We start from the raw sequence: 11,462 nt of genomic DNA on the forward strand, positions 1-11,462 counted from the left end.
GTTCTTGCCATAATATGAATTCTAACAGTTGTCAAATAGGGATGTCAGCTGTGTACCAACCTGACTTCTGTACAACACAACTGATGGTCCCAACAACATTGAGAAGGCAACAAATTTCACAAATGAACCCTGACAAGGCACAAATGTGAAGTGAAACCATTTGAGATAAGGCCAAGGGTTTTCAGTGCTGTCAACAAAGCAAAGGGTGGCTACTTTAGTTCTTGTATCTTACTATTATGGGTTTTTAAGTAATTGTAATAATTCCTGGAGTTTTGTTTTTTTATTTGATTCCCTGCCTCTCCCATTAAATCTCAGCCTCTGTGTTAGATATTCCCTTGTTGGTTACTTCCTGTTTTATTTTGATAGTCGTACGTACCTTCTACTGAATAACTTCCCATGTCTCATTATCCCTGCTGTGCATTCATCCTATTTCCCCTAACCTCATTACTTTGTGTTTATTGTTTTTTCCTTGTATTTTTTCTGTTTTCCCTTGGATTATTCTGAACGTTTATCCTGAACAGACAGTGATAAAAGCTTATTTTGTATTTCACTCCATCTTTAGTTCTGTACTTAATCTATTGAAACGCAATGCCCCCAGTAATGGGGGAGAGAGGGAGAACATCTGGAATGTACCACCAGATCTGTTATTTAAATATAGCTGTTTGATATCCACAGAAACGTCAGAATCTCAACTAAAAGCTAAAAAAAAAATCACAAAACACAGCTACTGTAAAACAGTAAATGGTTAAAGAGCAGGTAAAAGGATGTAAACACAAAGCACAAATCACACGATCATGCCACGATACACGATCATGCGTCAGGGTGCTGAAAGCAGAAATCTCACAGATTCATAAACTGCTGGTTTCATCACTTTCTGAACTAAATTCACTGAACCAGCTGCAAGAGAAGACCAACGCTAGGCTTCACATTTAAGGAACATTGTAATGAATTCCCTCTTAGTTCGGTGTGTTTTGCTGTGAAGACCGGGTTGGATTTGAGATACTCAAAAGGGATTAAAAAGAGTTGTGTGACTACCCCAGGTTTTCCCCAATACAAGACAAATTGCACATATTATTTTCTTTTTCAGACATATCTGTTACTATTTGTCAAAGTTCAAACAACCTCTGTAATGTAGCTTTGAGTTCAAGTCATCCAACTAATCGGATTTTAGCGCAAAGATTCAAACCAGAGCTTTATGTTTTTTTGTTGTTGTTAAGAATCTCATTGAAGATGCTTTGTGAAGTTAGAAATATTCTTTTGATATTGGTCTTTAAATCGCGGTTTTCGGTCTAAAGATAAGATCTCTTTAAGCTTAGACAGGCTTTAGTATTGTGTAACTACTTGGCTGTATTATCTATTGTGTGATCTTTGTGGTTACAAGCGGGAAATGACCTGATTCTGACTTAGAAAAAAAAAATTTTTAGAAACTGACTGAAATCATACGTTCTTTCCTTTGTCAGTGCACAGCCATTTACTGTTTTTGACAGGATGTTAAGTATTATGCAGACACAAAAATGACCAAGGAAACACTCAAAAACGGCAATATAAACATCAGTATATAAAGTGAATATAAGTTCACATTTAGATTATTATGTCAGCAGTATAACATCAAATTCTGGAGTTTTTAAACAAACTACTTGTTTTATTCTGCAAACTACACTATATGAGTAATTCGTTTTTGTATATAAATTTCCTAAGGATATGCTTCCCCAAGGCCAATGGCCTGTTTGATAGTGATACAGATATTGTCCCAAAAAATCCACCAATTTTCATTAAATTCAATTTGGCAACTTTTGCAAAATCCACCACCTTCACTTTACTTTTTTATTAATCTATTCTAGGCTGTAAAACGTAAATGAGAGTTACAATGCTCTTTCACCCATTTTAAAAATGTTGTGCTTAATAGGCATCTCACAATGTCAGTATTTATTATTAGAAAAAACAAAACGTGATACTATTGTTTCCAGTGAGCACGTTGCATTTCCTAAGTAGGACATACAGCGCAGCGTCACAGTTAGTCGGCCAATCAAACACAGTCCTGCCTATAAAGAGTAGAAAAGAGGGTTTTTTCCTTCCTTTTTTTCACACAGCAATTTTCTGCACAATGGCTTTTTCACTGCTGGCTTTTTATTTTGCAATACTGTTATCGAGGACTCTGGGTGAGTTGTGTGCTTGTAGGTTCATTTCTCCTCTCTAAGAATATTGAATTCTTTCACTTTTGCCTTACATTTGCTTTATTTTATATTTCAATTCTGCTCATTTGACTGATCTAGAGCTGTCCTCATCTGGTCATCAGAAGAGCGCTTTTGTGTCACGTAAAACGAGTGACAACTTGATTTTGAAATGTTTCTACGAAGGTGAGGTTGCTGCAAGGCTTTACTGGTATAAACAACCTCTTGGACAGAAGCCAATGCTCATCTCTTACTCCTACATATATGAAAAAAATAACACATTTTTTGGCGAATTTAAGAATAATCACCGCTTTTCACTGGATACTGAAAATGGCAAAAACCACTTGATGATCGGAGATTTACAAATTTCAGACTCAGCGACTTACTACTGTATGACCTCTTATTTATACAGATTAACATTTTCAGAAAGCATTACTGTTATTGTTAACGATGCAGAGTCAAACGTCCAAGCTGTGGTCCAACAGTCAGCTTCTGAGATCATCCAGCAAGGAGACTCTGTGACTCTGAACTGTACAGTACACACTGGGACCTGTGATGAAGAACACAGTGTGTACTGGTTCCAAAACTCAGACGAATCCCATTCTCAGTCCCATCCTGGACTCATTTACACACATTGGGGTGGGAATGATCAGTGTGAGAAAGAAGCTAAGACACAAATACACACCTGTGTCTACAATTTGCCAATGAATAACCTGAATCTGTCTCATGCTGGGACCTACTACTGTGCTGTCGCCTCATGTGGACACATACTGTTTGGAAATGGAACAAAACTGGACTTTGAACGTGAGTAACATTAAGACTGAGTTTACTAAAATCACAGTAGATCCCACCCAGTTGTCTAAACTGTCTGACTTCATGCAGATAATGTTTTCTGGAGCGGCACCTTTGCAGTCACCTCCATCCTGAGTGTATTGCTGGCTTTCTCAGTGTGTGTGATCAGCAAGAAATGCATCTGCAAATCTCCTGGTAACTAATTTTTAGGGTTTTTTTAACCTGCCAATTATTCCAGAATTATAAATATAAGAAACTTTTGTTGTTCTTGTAGAATCTCAAGCAAGTCTCCCCAAAGCAGATGCAACGGTGATGTATTACCAGTAACTATTCAGTTACCATTTTTCTACGCAAAAGTCAATCTGTGGACATATTTTTATTAATAAGTATTTTGTTGCCAGGCTTTCCAAGAGGCAGAAAGACTCTATTTTCCATCTTCAACTGTCAACCTGCGCAACAGATCAAGAAGTCAGAAGGATCACACCTGGAGTGAATGTGTGTACTATAGTGTAAAGCATTAGTACGCAGAGAAGACACGGTGTTTAAAAATGTAGTATTTCTTTTTTATGTTGGGTCATGTTCACAATATAATTTTTTTTGCTAGTTAATCACATTTGTAACGTCAGTGTAGTTTGAAGATAAAGATGGAATAATGAAGGAATCATGAGAGACAAATGTCAGTATTCACTTCTTTTTTAATCCTCATTCTCTGCCAACAGCCTTTTAATTTTTTTTTTTTTTTTTTGTAAATTTAATGTTTTTGAAGCTCATTAAACATAATAAAGACTAAAAGACCTTCAAGCTTGAGACAATATCTGTGTGCCATTTCAATTCAGTGATAACATGTCTCATTATTGTGATTATTATTATTGTGTATGAGAGAATTAAGCCAAGCTTGTCTCTTCAAGAGAATGGATCATGAAATGCAGTCATTCTGCTGCCAAATTAAGTATAGAAACTAGACTTAATCTGTTATCCTAAATACAAAAGGTCCCAAGCAGGAGTGGATCTAGAGAAATTTTCTTAGAGTGGCAGGGAAATCAAATGGGATGGCAAAATGAAAGTCATTTCTTTACACATACAGATGTGTAGTTTTTTTTAAATTTAGAAATAATTTACAAAAAATTGCACAAATCTGCACTTTCATGAAGAAATTTTTGACCGAAAATTTAAACCAAATTTTTCATGATTTATTGGGTTCCAGGGTATAATTGGCCATTTTTGACTACTTTTAATTTTACCTTCATTTTTCACCATTAAAAGCTATTTATATTCCCTTGTTTGGTATCAGTCTTTTCAGCACAAACTCACATGTCTGAATCCGCTGTTATTCTTTTCATTTTGACATACTGTATTAGCACAATTGATATAAATCTAAATTTTAAAAACTTATGCTCAAATTTTAAGTTCTATACAACTATTGCCCCCAAAATGCAGCCAATACGTAGCACGGCACATGTTTCGTGTAGGATAGTTAATTTAAATGCCCGTCATAAAGTAATAACTAGCTCTGAGCTGTGTTTAATATTAATAAGTCCTAAAGTACAACTACATTGTATTTTCAGTTTTTCCTCCATTTTGCTTTAGATTGCAACTTAGCTTGCAAAAATAATTAAATAGATAGCACCTAACCTTTTCTCTAGATCTCATGGTGAATACTCTCACTAACACCAAGTCTCTTGTTCTCAACTTCACTGATTTTAATCGTAGTGAAGCCTGTACTGGGTTGGGTGTGTAAAGGAGGATTACGGTAAATATTTGTTGTCAATACAACTACTTTTTGCTGCCACTGCTGCTGCAGGATATCCTCATCAAGATTTAGGAGGGTATGCCATGTGAGAGGTCACTACTGAATCTCTTGCAGAACAAATGATCAGGGGTAATATGCTGAAATTAGGAGGGGTTGTTTCAGCAAAAGAATATACCCAGTCGAATAATGTGAACTATTTACCAGTTATGTCGATTGCAAGTATTTGCAGATATCAAATTGGAATTTTGCATTAGGGAAACGACATGCTTATTATTACTGGCAGGTAAAAAGCCAGATTCTTATGAAGTGGTATCAACCGGTCGCAGCAGATGGCCCCGCCCCTCCTTGAGCCTGGTTCTGCTGGAGGTTTCTTCCTGTTAAAAGGGAGTTTTTCCTTCCCACTGTCACCAAAGTGCTTGCTCATAGGGGGTCATATGATTGTTGGGTTTTTCTCTGTACCTGTACCTTTAACTTTTGTTGTGATTTGGCGCTATAAATAAATAAATTTATAAATAAATAATAATAAATAAATAAAATTGAATTGAATTGGTATGACTGCTTTGTTTGGGCAGAGAAGGATTTGTTTATGAGGCAAGAACTTGGGGAATAGGACGATGCATTAGGGGACAACATTTTTCAAGTAGGGCTAGTCGAGAGTGAGGACCATTAGCATGGATTTAGGGGGGGAAAGTCCATGTTGAGGTGGAATTGCATAAAAAAGAGTGAAGCACTTCCAGTAATGTAACTTATAGTCTAAAGTGCTTTGACTGTTAAAAAAGATTAAACTGTTTATGGCTAATAGAGGATGGGGAATGCCTGGATACTGATGTGTGAAGAAAAGCAACAAACCTGTAGCCTTAAAAGGTGACCCAAGTTCAGTCATGTGGTCTGACAGCAGAGTCAGTTAAAATAGGACAAGGAGAGCTGACAAATTATTGTCAATTGAAGGATGACAACAAGTAAATCCCATCCCAATGGTCATGTTGTTTTGGCAAAACATCGTTGACAGACAGCTTTGACACAAATTTAAAAAGTCTTTGCTGTAAACATTTGAGTCTATGACAAACAGGCACAGAAAGCTAAAAGTGGGTGCATCCTGTCAAACAGAGTGCCTTTTACCATTTTTCTGTTTAGACGTGTCAGTGCAACGGCCTCTGTGGTTTCAGCAGGATGTGTTGTTACGCTAACACATACATCACGATCTAAGGTCCACTTGCTGTAAACACCCAAAAACTGTAGTTTTCCACAGGTCTTGTTTATTTCATGCTGCAACTCATGAGCTCAGAAACTTTTTATCCGGAATGCAAAACCATTATTGAAAATGATGTATGATAATCATTATTCAAACAGCAGTAGAGTAAAGAGTAAAATAACATAAATTACAAATGTTACATTGCATTCCTGCAACTTAAGAGCAAAGATATTATAATCCTGAACATAAAATACCAAAATCCTGTGTGAATGTATTCATGTTGATATTCCTAATGATCTCTTTCTGGGCCCATGTGCTGCTGTTTTCTGGTTTGCCCTACTGTTATCCACAATGAGCTCACTGCTGGAATCCTAATTCTGTATACTCAAATTATTACTCATCACATCTTTTAAATGAAAAGTGTTTCACAGCATGGGATATGCTAGAAATGACAATCAATCATTACAATGAAAAACACATCATTATTAAACTTGAAAATCAAATGCAACTGGATCAGAGCAGCTTCTGCTTTGATCCCATTTATATAGTATAACAAACCTAATGTAGACCAAACTCCACTTTCAATACTTTTAGATCTGTTTGTAATTCCAAAAAACGTATAATTCCTCTCAGATATCACACTGTATTTTCCACTACAGGCGGCACTAAACGCGTGATTGTGAGTTCCATACAATAGATACTGTGTCACCTTTGGCTGGCCAATCAAACACATTGTTGCCTCTCAAAAGTGGAGCAGCTATCAGTAACCTTCATTTTACACGAGAATCTCACCACAATGGTGTCTTCAGTGTTTTTCTTCTGTCTTCTGTGTCTGTTATTCGGAAAAATGGGTAAGTTCCATTACTAAGGATTCAGATTTTTGTGTTGTTAGGTTTTTACGTTTAACTGAAAGTGCATTTGTTTTTTTCTTCGTTTCCACTACAGTTCAGATGACAGAGTCGCAAATGTTCTCATCTGAACATCAAGAGTCTCGTTTCATATCAGCTCAAGTTGGTGGAAAAGTGACATTAAAATGTTTATATGATGCTCACGTTTCTGCAAGAGTGTTCTGGTTTAAGCAAAATCTGGGACAAAAACCAAAGATTATCTCTCACTTTTTCAAATATAATGTGAACAACTCTTTTAGTGAAGAGCTCAAGAACAACCCACGCTTCACACTGGATACACAAGATGGCAAATATCACTTGACGATCAAAGATTTGCAAGTTTCAGACTCAGCTTCTTACTACTGTGTTCAGTATTCATACACTTTAACCTTTTTAGAAAACATCATCATCAGTGTAAAAGGTTCAGGTGTGAACATCAAAGCTGTGGTCCAGCAGTCAGCATCTGAGACCATCCAGCCAGGAGGCTCCGTGACTCTGAACTGTACAGTACACACTGGGACCTGTGATGGAGAGCACAGTGTTTACTGGTTCAAAGACTCAGGCGAATCCCATCCTGGACTCATTTACACACATTTGGGCAGAAATGATCAGTGTGATAACAAACCCAGCAAACAAACGCACACCTGTGTCTACAGCTTGCCAATGAGTAACCTGAGTGTTTCTCATGCTGGGACCTACTACTGTGCTGTTACCTCATGTGGACGCATACTATTTGGAAATGGGACCAAGCTGGAGCCTAAAGGTGAGTAACCTTTTCTACCTGTTGCTCACTTTATCAATATTTAAAGATATAGACAAGAAAAAGCTCTGTTTTTGGTGTGTTGCAGGCACGTTTAATTCTCAGGGCTTGGTGTATTTTTTGAGCGGAGCTTTGACATTCAGCTCCATCCTCAGTGTTTTACTGGGATACTTGCTGTACAAGACAAACAAAAGAAACAGACACCAATCGACAGGTAAGTGGAGTCTTTTAGGTTACATCTTAGACCGGTTTTAGCTAAAGTTGGCTTTTCAATTAAATCAATGTTTCACAAACAGAATCTCAAGCAAGATTTTCAAGCGCCGCAACAACAAGTTCGGAGGTGAATATGTTTTTTAATGACTTCTTAAAGCGCTCTTCAACAAACTTTTACAGTCTTCTGTTTTATGGCCATTGTTTACATCTGAAATCATGTTCTTATCTACTTTGTACACATTTTCAACAGGGTTTCCAGCATGCTGACAGCCTTCATTATGCTGCTTTAAGCATTAAAATCCCCAAGAGATCAAGAACACAGAGAAACAACACCGACGATGAATGTGTTTACTCGGCTATAAAAAAATAAAGATGGACATTTGTAAATCATGTAGTTATTTCTTTGAATCTCCTTGAAATGGCTGCAGTCTTATCTTGTTATATAGATGTTTTTGTAGTTTCATACTGGTTAAATTGGAGCGATTCCCACTTAGGAACTGCATTTGTGATTTCACCTGTATGGCATACTGTAAATGTATGCTCTTTCTGCTGCTGTGGCTCAGGTGGTAGAATGGTTTGTCGGCCAATTGAAAGATTAGTTACCCAGGTATTCCTGTCCACATGCTGAAGCATCCTTCTCCATGACACTGAACCATGAGTTGCCTCCAATGTATCCATCACAGTGTGACAGAGTTACAGAGTGTTAATACTAGAAGAATCCTTAGTGAAGATAAAAGTGTTCTCTGAATATGCTTCATTAAATGTATAAGACTTCTTGTCAGGGGGCTGGGTCTCTGACCCACCATTTTTGAGTTATTTTGTATTTTGTTGGTTTTTTTGGATTACTTATGAGATAATGTTAAGTTCTGAGGTTTTTATTAGTTCATCTTAGTTGAAGTTTAGTCTAGTTTAGGTTATTGTCAATGTCTCCTTGTTTTTGAGTCTTTTTCCGTTTGCCATGTGTTACCTCCTTGTCTCTGTAGGTTTCCCTTGTGTCTCTCTCCTCTGTGTCCCTCTCCCTCTCCGTGTCTCTTGTATCAAGCTTGTGTGTCCTAGTTCATGTCTCTCCTTGTTTCCTGTTTTATTTTGAAAGTCTTGTTTCCATGTTCATTGTGTTTAATTTTGCTTCCCCTGTGGCGTCATGATTATTTGTGCCAGTGTTCAGTCCCAGTTTAGGTTTAGTTTCGCCCTTATTTCGCCTCGCCTTGTTGTTCTCTTTTCTTGTATTAGCTGTGATAAAGGGTCGCTTTTTGTTGAAACATCAGGTTATTTCTCCGGTGTCTGCTTTTGGGTCCACTCCACAAACACACCAGCGCGCCCGGCTGTGACACTTCTAGAAAGATGCACTTTGAGTGGAAATTACCAGCCCATCTACTTTTTAGTGGGGTGGATTCATTGATAATATTCCACAAATTTCACAAGACAAAAAAGTGGTAATTATTTTTCCTTTGTGATTTTCAGGTAATTAACCAGCACATCCATTGATAATCACATAAATCTATTTCAGTCAGACAACTCAGGTTTAAATTAGATTTATTACAGCAGCAGATGCCCCAAACTAACGACTCCTTACAAAAATGTTTGATATAGAGATTCAAACATGCGATGCAGGACAGCAGCAGCACTGACTGCCAGTTTGAGAGGATGTGTGTGAGGAATTGGCCCGTTTGTGCTTTATCTGGCTTTGTCACACATACGTACTGGAGGACAAATGCCATTCACCTACTCCATCCACAAATGACAGTAAAGTAAATTGACAAAGAAATCAGGCCTTTTAACCATTGGTGTACAGCCTACCTACAGGGGAAACAGAATATTCACTTTTATTATAACTAGGATGAAATACAGCTATTCAATTATTTCAATTTAATTCAATTATGACTAAATCATATTTGCTACAAGAGATCCAACTACTTACCTGGGTCAGTTCTGTCATATTGATCATATTACAGGTGTGCTAATTGAAGAGTGAAAAGTGTTTATTCATGTATTGAATAGTAATGCAGAGAAACACTCAAACATTTTGTCATGGTCTGGGTGGGTACCTGCAGGTCTCTAACGGCGACTCCTCCTCCTTTGGGCGGAGTTCGGTTGCTCCTCCCTGGCTGACCACCTGTGAGCAATTATTCCAGCAGTATATCAGACCTGCGCACTCAACTGTTCATCGCCTGAGTATCTGCTATCCCCATGTTAGTCAAGTGGAGCATTATTGCCCTGTCCAGAACCCGTGTGATGACTTACCTGTTCTTCTTGTTCTCAGAGGTAGCACCTGGAGTGGAGGTCTTGTCTCCCTCATTCTTGCTTTCCTGGACCTGGGCCGCTTGCTGCTGATACGACGTTGCCTGCCGGCCCACCACTCACTTGCCTGCCTCCCCACGTCTCGACCGCTTCCGGGCCTTCCGCCCCACCTGTCTCCTCCACCTGAAACCAAGTAAGGCAACTTAGTTTAACTGTGGAGGATCGTTGGTTGTCTGCTGGATCCCACTGACCGTGATCTCCTCTCATTCCAATGCCCCGGCCCCTACGTAGTCCTGTTTCCACCTCCCTGCTGCCTCTGCTGTTCAGCTGTCTCCTAGAGGTGTCTAGGTCACCCTTAGTTATCTTAGATTATCCTACGCGCCACTAGTGTGGTGGCGTCATTTTTGTTTTGCTTGTGTTTGCCTGGGGGCGGAAATAAATCCTTTGTTCCCTTACCGTCTCGCTTCGGGTTGGTTTCTGCACCTGTGTCCATCTCTGTTCCCTCGTGCCACTGGGCTGTGACACATTTAGTCTAAAGAGCTTGGAAAGAAAAGCGTCTGGACTTTAAGTTGCCTGAATATGTTTCACCTCTCATTCAAGAAGGTTCTTCAGTTCTAGGGTCAATTGGTGGCGAGTGCCAGATTAAAGCTCTCTAACTAATCACATGAGCCAAGGTGTGAAAACGGATATAGGTCACAATCAGCCAAGGCTTCCGGTGAACCCGCTGTGAAGCCTAGTCCAACCCTATCATGTCATTTCCTGAGGTCAAAAGGCCCGGGATGTGAGTGGGTGTTAAGGCGTCTAGGAAGGGATCTTTTAACTGGTTTATAGATGGCAGACGGTTGGTGTCGTAAACCACTACCTCTGTTCAAAGATGGTCGTTGACAGTGGATATTGATGGCTTCTTTCACTCCTTTCAAGCCAAGTCCATACACTTTTCTTTCGAAGCTCCATAGACTACGACGACCTGGATCACTGAGAACCTTCACAGACACTTAAACATATAGCAGTTCTAGAAGTGCAGGGATGTTTTTTTTTTGTAAGCCAGTGACCATATTTGCAAAAGACAGTGGTGCCATGTTACAAGCTTGGTTAGTAATTGATAAACTTGTGGCAGAGGTGTGGTCTCTAGCTCCGCTGCAGAGCAGAGGTGTTGCAGTGGGCTCAGGGGCTGTGCCAGGTACGCTGATGGGGCAGGTGGAGATAATTGTGTTAGCAAGGCCTCCTTCCTTTTAGTGAAGCTGGCGACCTGAGATGAAGGTATGTCGAGTGTTTAGTCAGCTGCAAAGCTGACTGCCAGGAAAAGATATTTGTGCCCAACCACAAAGGAACATTTCTGTGCACTAAATAAAAAAAAAAACCCAAAACAGTCACCTGAATGCTGTGTGGGGTCCAGTTCTTTCTCAAAACTGTCAGGGTAAAATGCACAGATAGCTAAACAACAGGGAAATAGAATGTA

General features: G+C 38.9%; 2 protein-coding genes across 4 annotated transcripts; both read left to right on the plus strand.

Moving 5' to 3' along the window:
• The first annotated feature begins 2,091 nt into the window (after positions 1-2,091).
• On the plus strand, positions 2,092-4,212 carry LOC147336112 (uncharacterized). 2 transcript variants are annotated; one of them, XM_086287621.1, is made up of 6 exons: positions 2,092-2,159; positions 2,274-2,357; positions 2,628-2,975; positions 3,054-3,158; positions 3,238-3,272; positions 3,365-4,212. In XM_086287621.1, exons 1-6 carry the CDS (start codon positions 2,105-2,107, stop codon positions 3,482-3,484), a joined length of 747 nt encoding a protein of 248 aa, XP_086143747.1. In that variant the 5' UTR covers positions 2,092-2,104; the 3' UTR covers positions 3,485-4,212. The 2 variants fall into 2 exon arrangements, with proteins under 2 accessions (XP_086143747.1, XP_086143746.1); XM_086287620.1 differs by having other exon boundaries at positions 2,274-2,975.
• A 2,489-nt stretch (positions 4,213-6,701) lies between these two features.
• Positions 6,702-8,141, plus strand: LOC147336113 (immunoglobulin kappa light chain-like). 2 transcript variants are annotated; one of them, XM_086287623.1, is made up of 5 exons: positions 6,702-6,756; positions 6,851-7,555; positions 7,641-7,766; positions 7,849-7,892; positions 8,016-8,141. In XM_086287623.1, exons 1-5 carry the CDS (start codon positions 6,702-6,704, stop codon positions 8,133-8,135), a joined length of 1,050 nt encoding a protein of 349 aa, XP_086143749.1. In that variant the 3' UTR covers positions 8,136-8,141. The 2 variants fall into 2 exon arrangements, with proteins under 2 accessions (XP_086143749.1, XP_086143748.1); XM_086287622.1 differs by having other exon boundaries at positions 7,849-8,135.
• The last annotated feature ends 3,321 nt before the right edge of the window (positions 8,142-11,462 follow it).

This window comes from Aulonocara sp. 'chitande type north' Nkhata Bay, linkage group LG3 (genome assembly GCF_057382095.1).
Source record: "Aulonocara sp. 'chitande type north' Nkhata Bay isolate Kocher_YH1m ecotype deep benthic linkage group LG3, A_spYH_male_GT1.1, whole genome shotgun sequence".
Lineage (NCBI taxonomy): Eukaryota > Metazoa > Chordata > Actinopteri > Cichliformes > Cichlidae > Aulonocara > Aulonocara sp. 'chitande type north' Nkhata Bay.

What these genes read in the sequence shown, in the direction of transcription:
- LOC147336113 (XM_086287622.1), top strand. Translation starts at nt 6,702, where the DNA reads ATGGTGTCTTCAGTGTTTTTCTTCTGTCTTCTGTGTCTGTTATTCGGA. An exon ending in GACCAAGCTGGAGCCTAAAG is followed by an intron (nt 7,556 to 7,640) that starts GTGAGTAACCTT and finishes GGTGTGTTGCAG; the next exon opens with GCACGTTTAATTCTCAGGGC. An exon ending in AAACAGACACCAATCGACAG is followed by an intron (nt 7,767 to 7,848) that starts GTAAGTGGAGTC and finishes TTTCACAAACAG; the next exon opens with AATCTCAAGCAAGATTTTCA.
- LOC147336112 (XM_086287620.1), top strand. Translation starts at nt 2,105, where the DNA reads ATGGCTTTTTCACTGCTGGCTTTTTATTTTGCAATACTGTTATCGAGG. An exon ending in ATGCATCTGCAAATCTCCTG is followed by an intron (nt 3,159 to 3,237) that starts GTAACTAATTTT and finishes TTGTTCTTGTAG; the next exon opens with AATCTCAAGCAAGTCTCCCC. An exon ending in TCCCCAAAGCAGATGCAACG is followed by an intron (nt 3,273 to 3,364) that starts GTGATGTATTAC and finishes TTTTGTTGCCAG; the next exon opens with GCTTTCCAAGAGGCAGAAAG.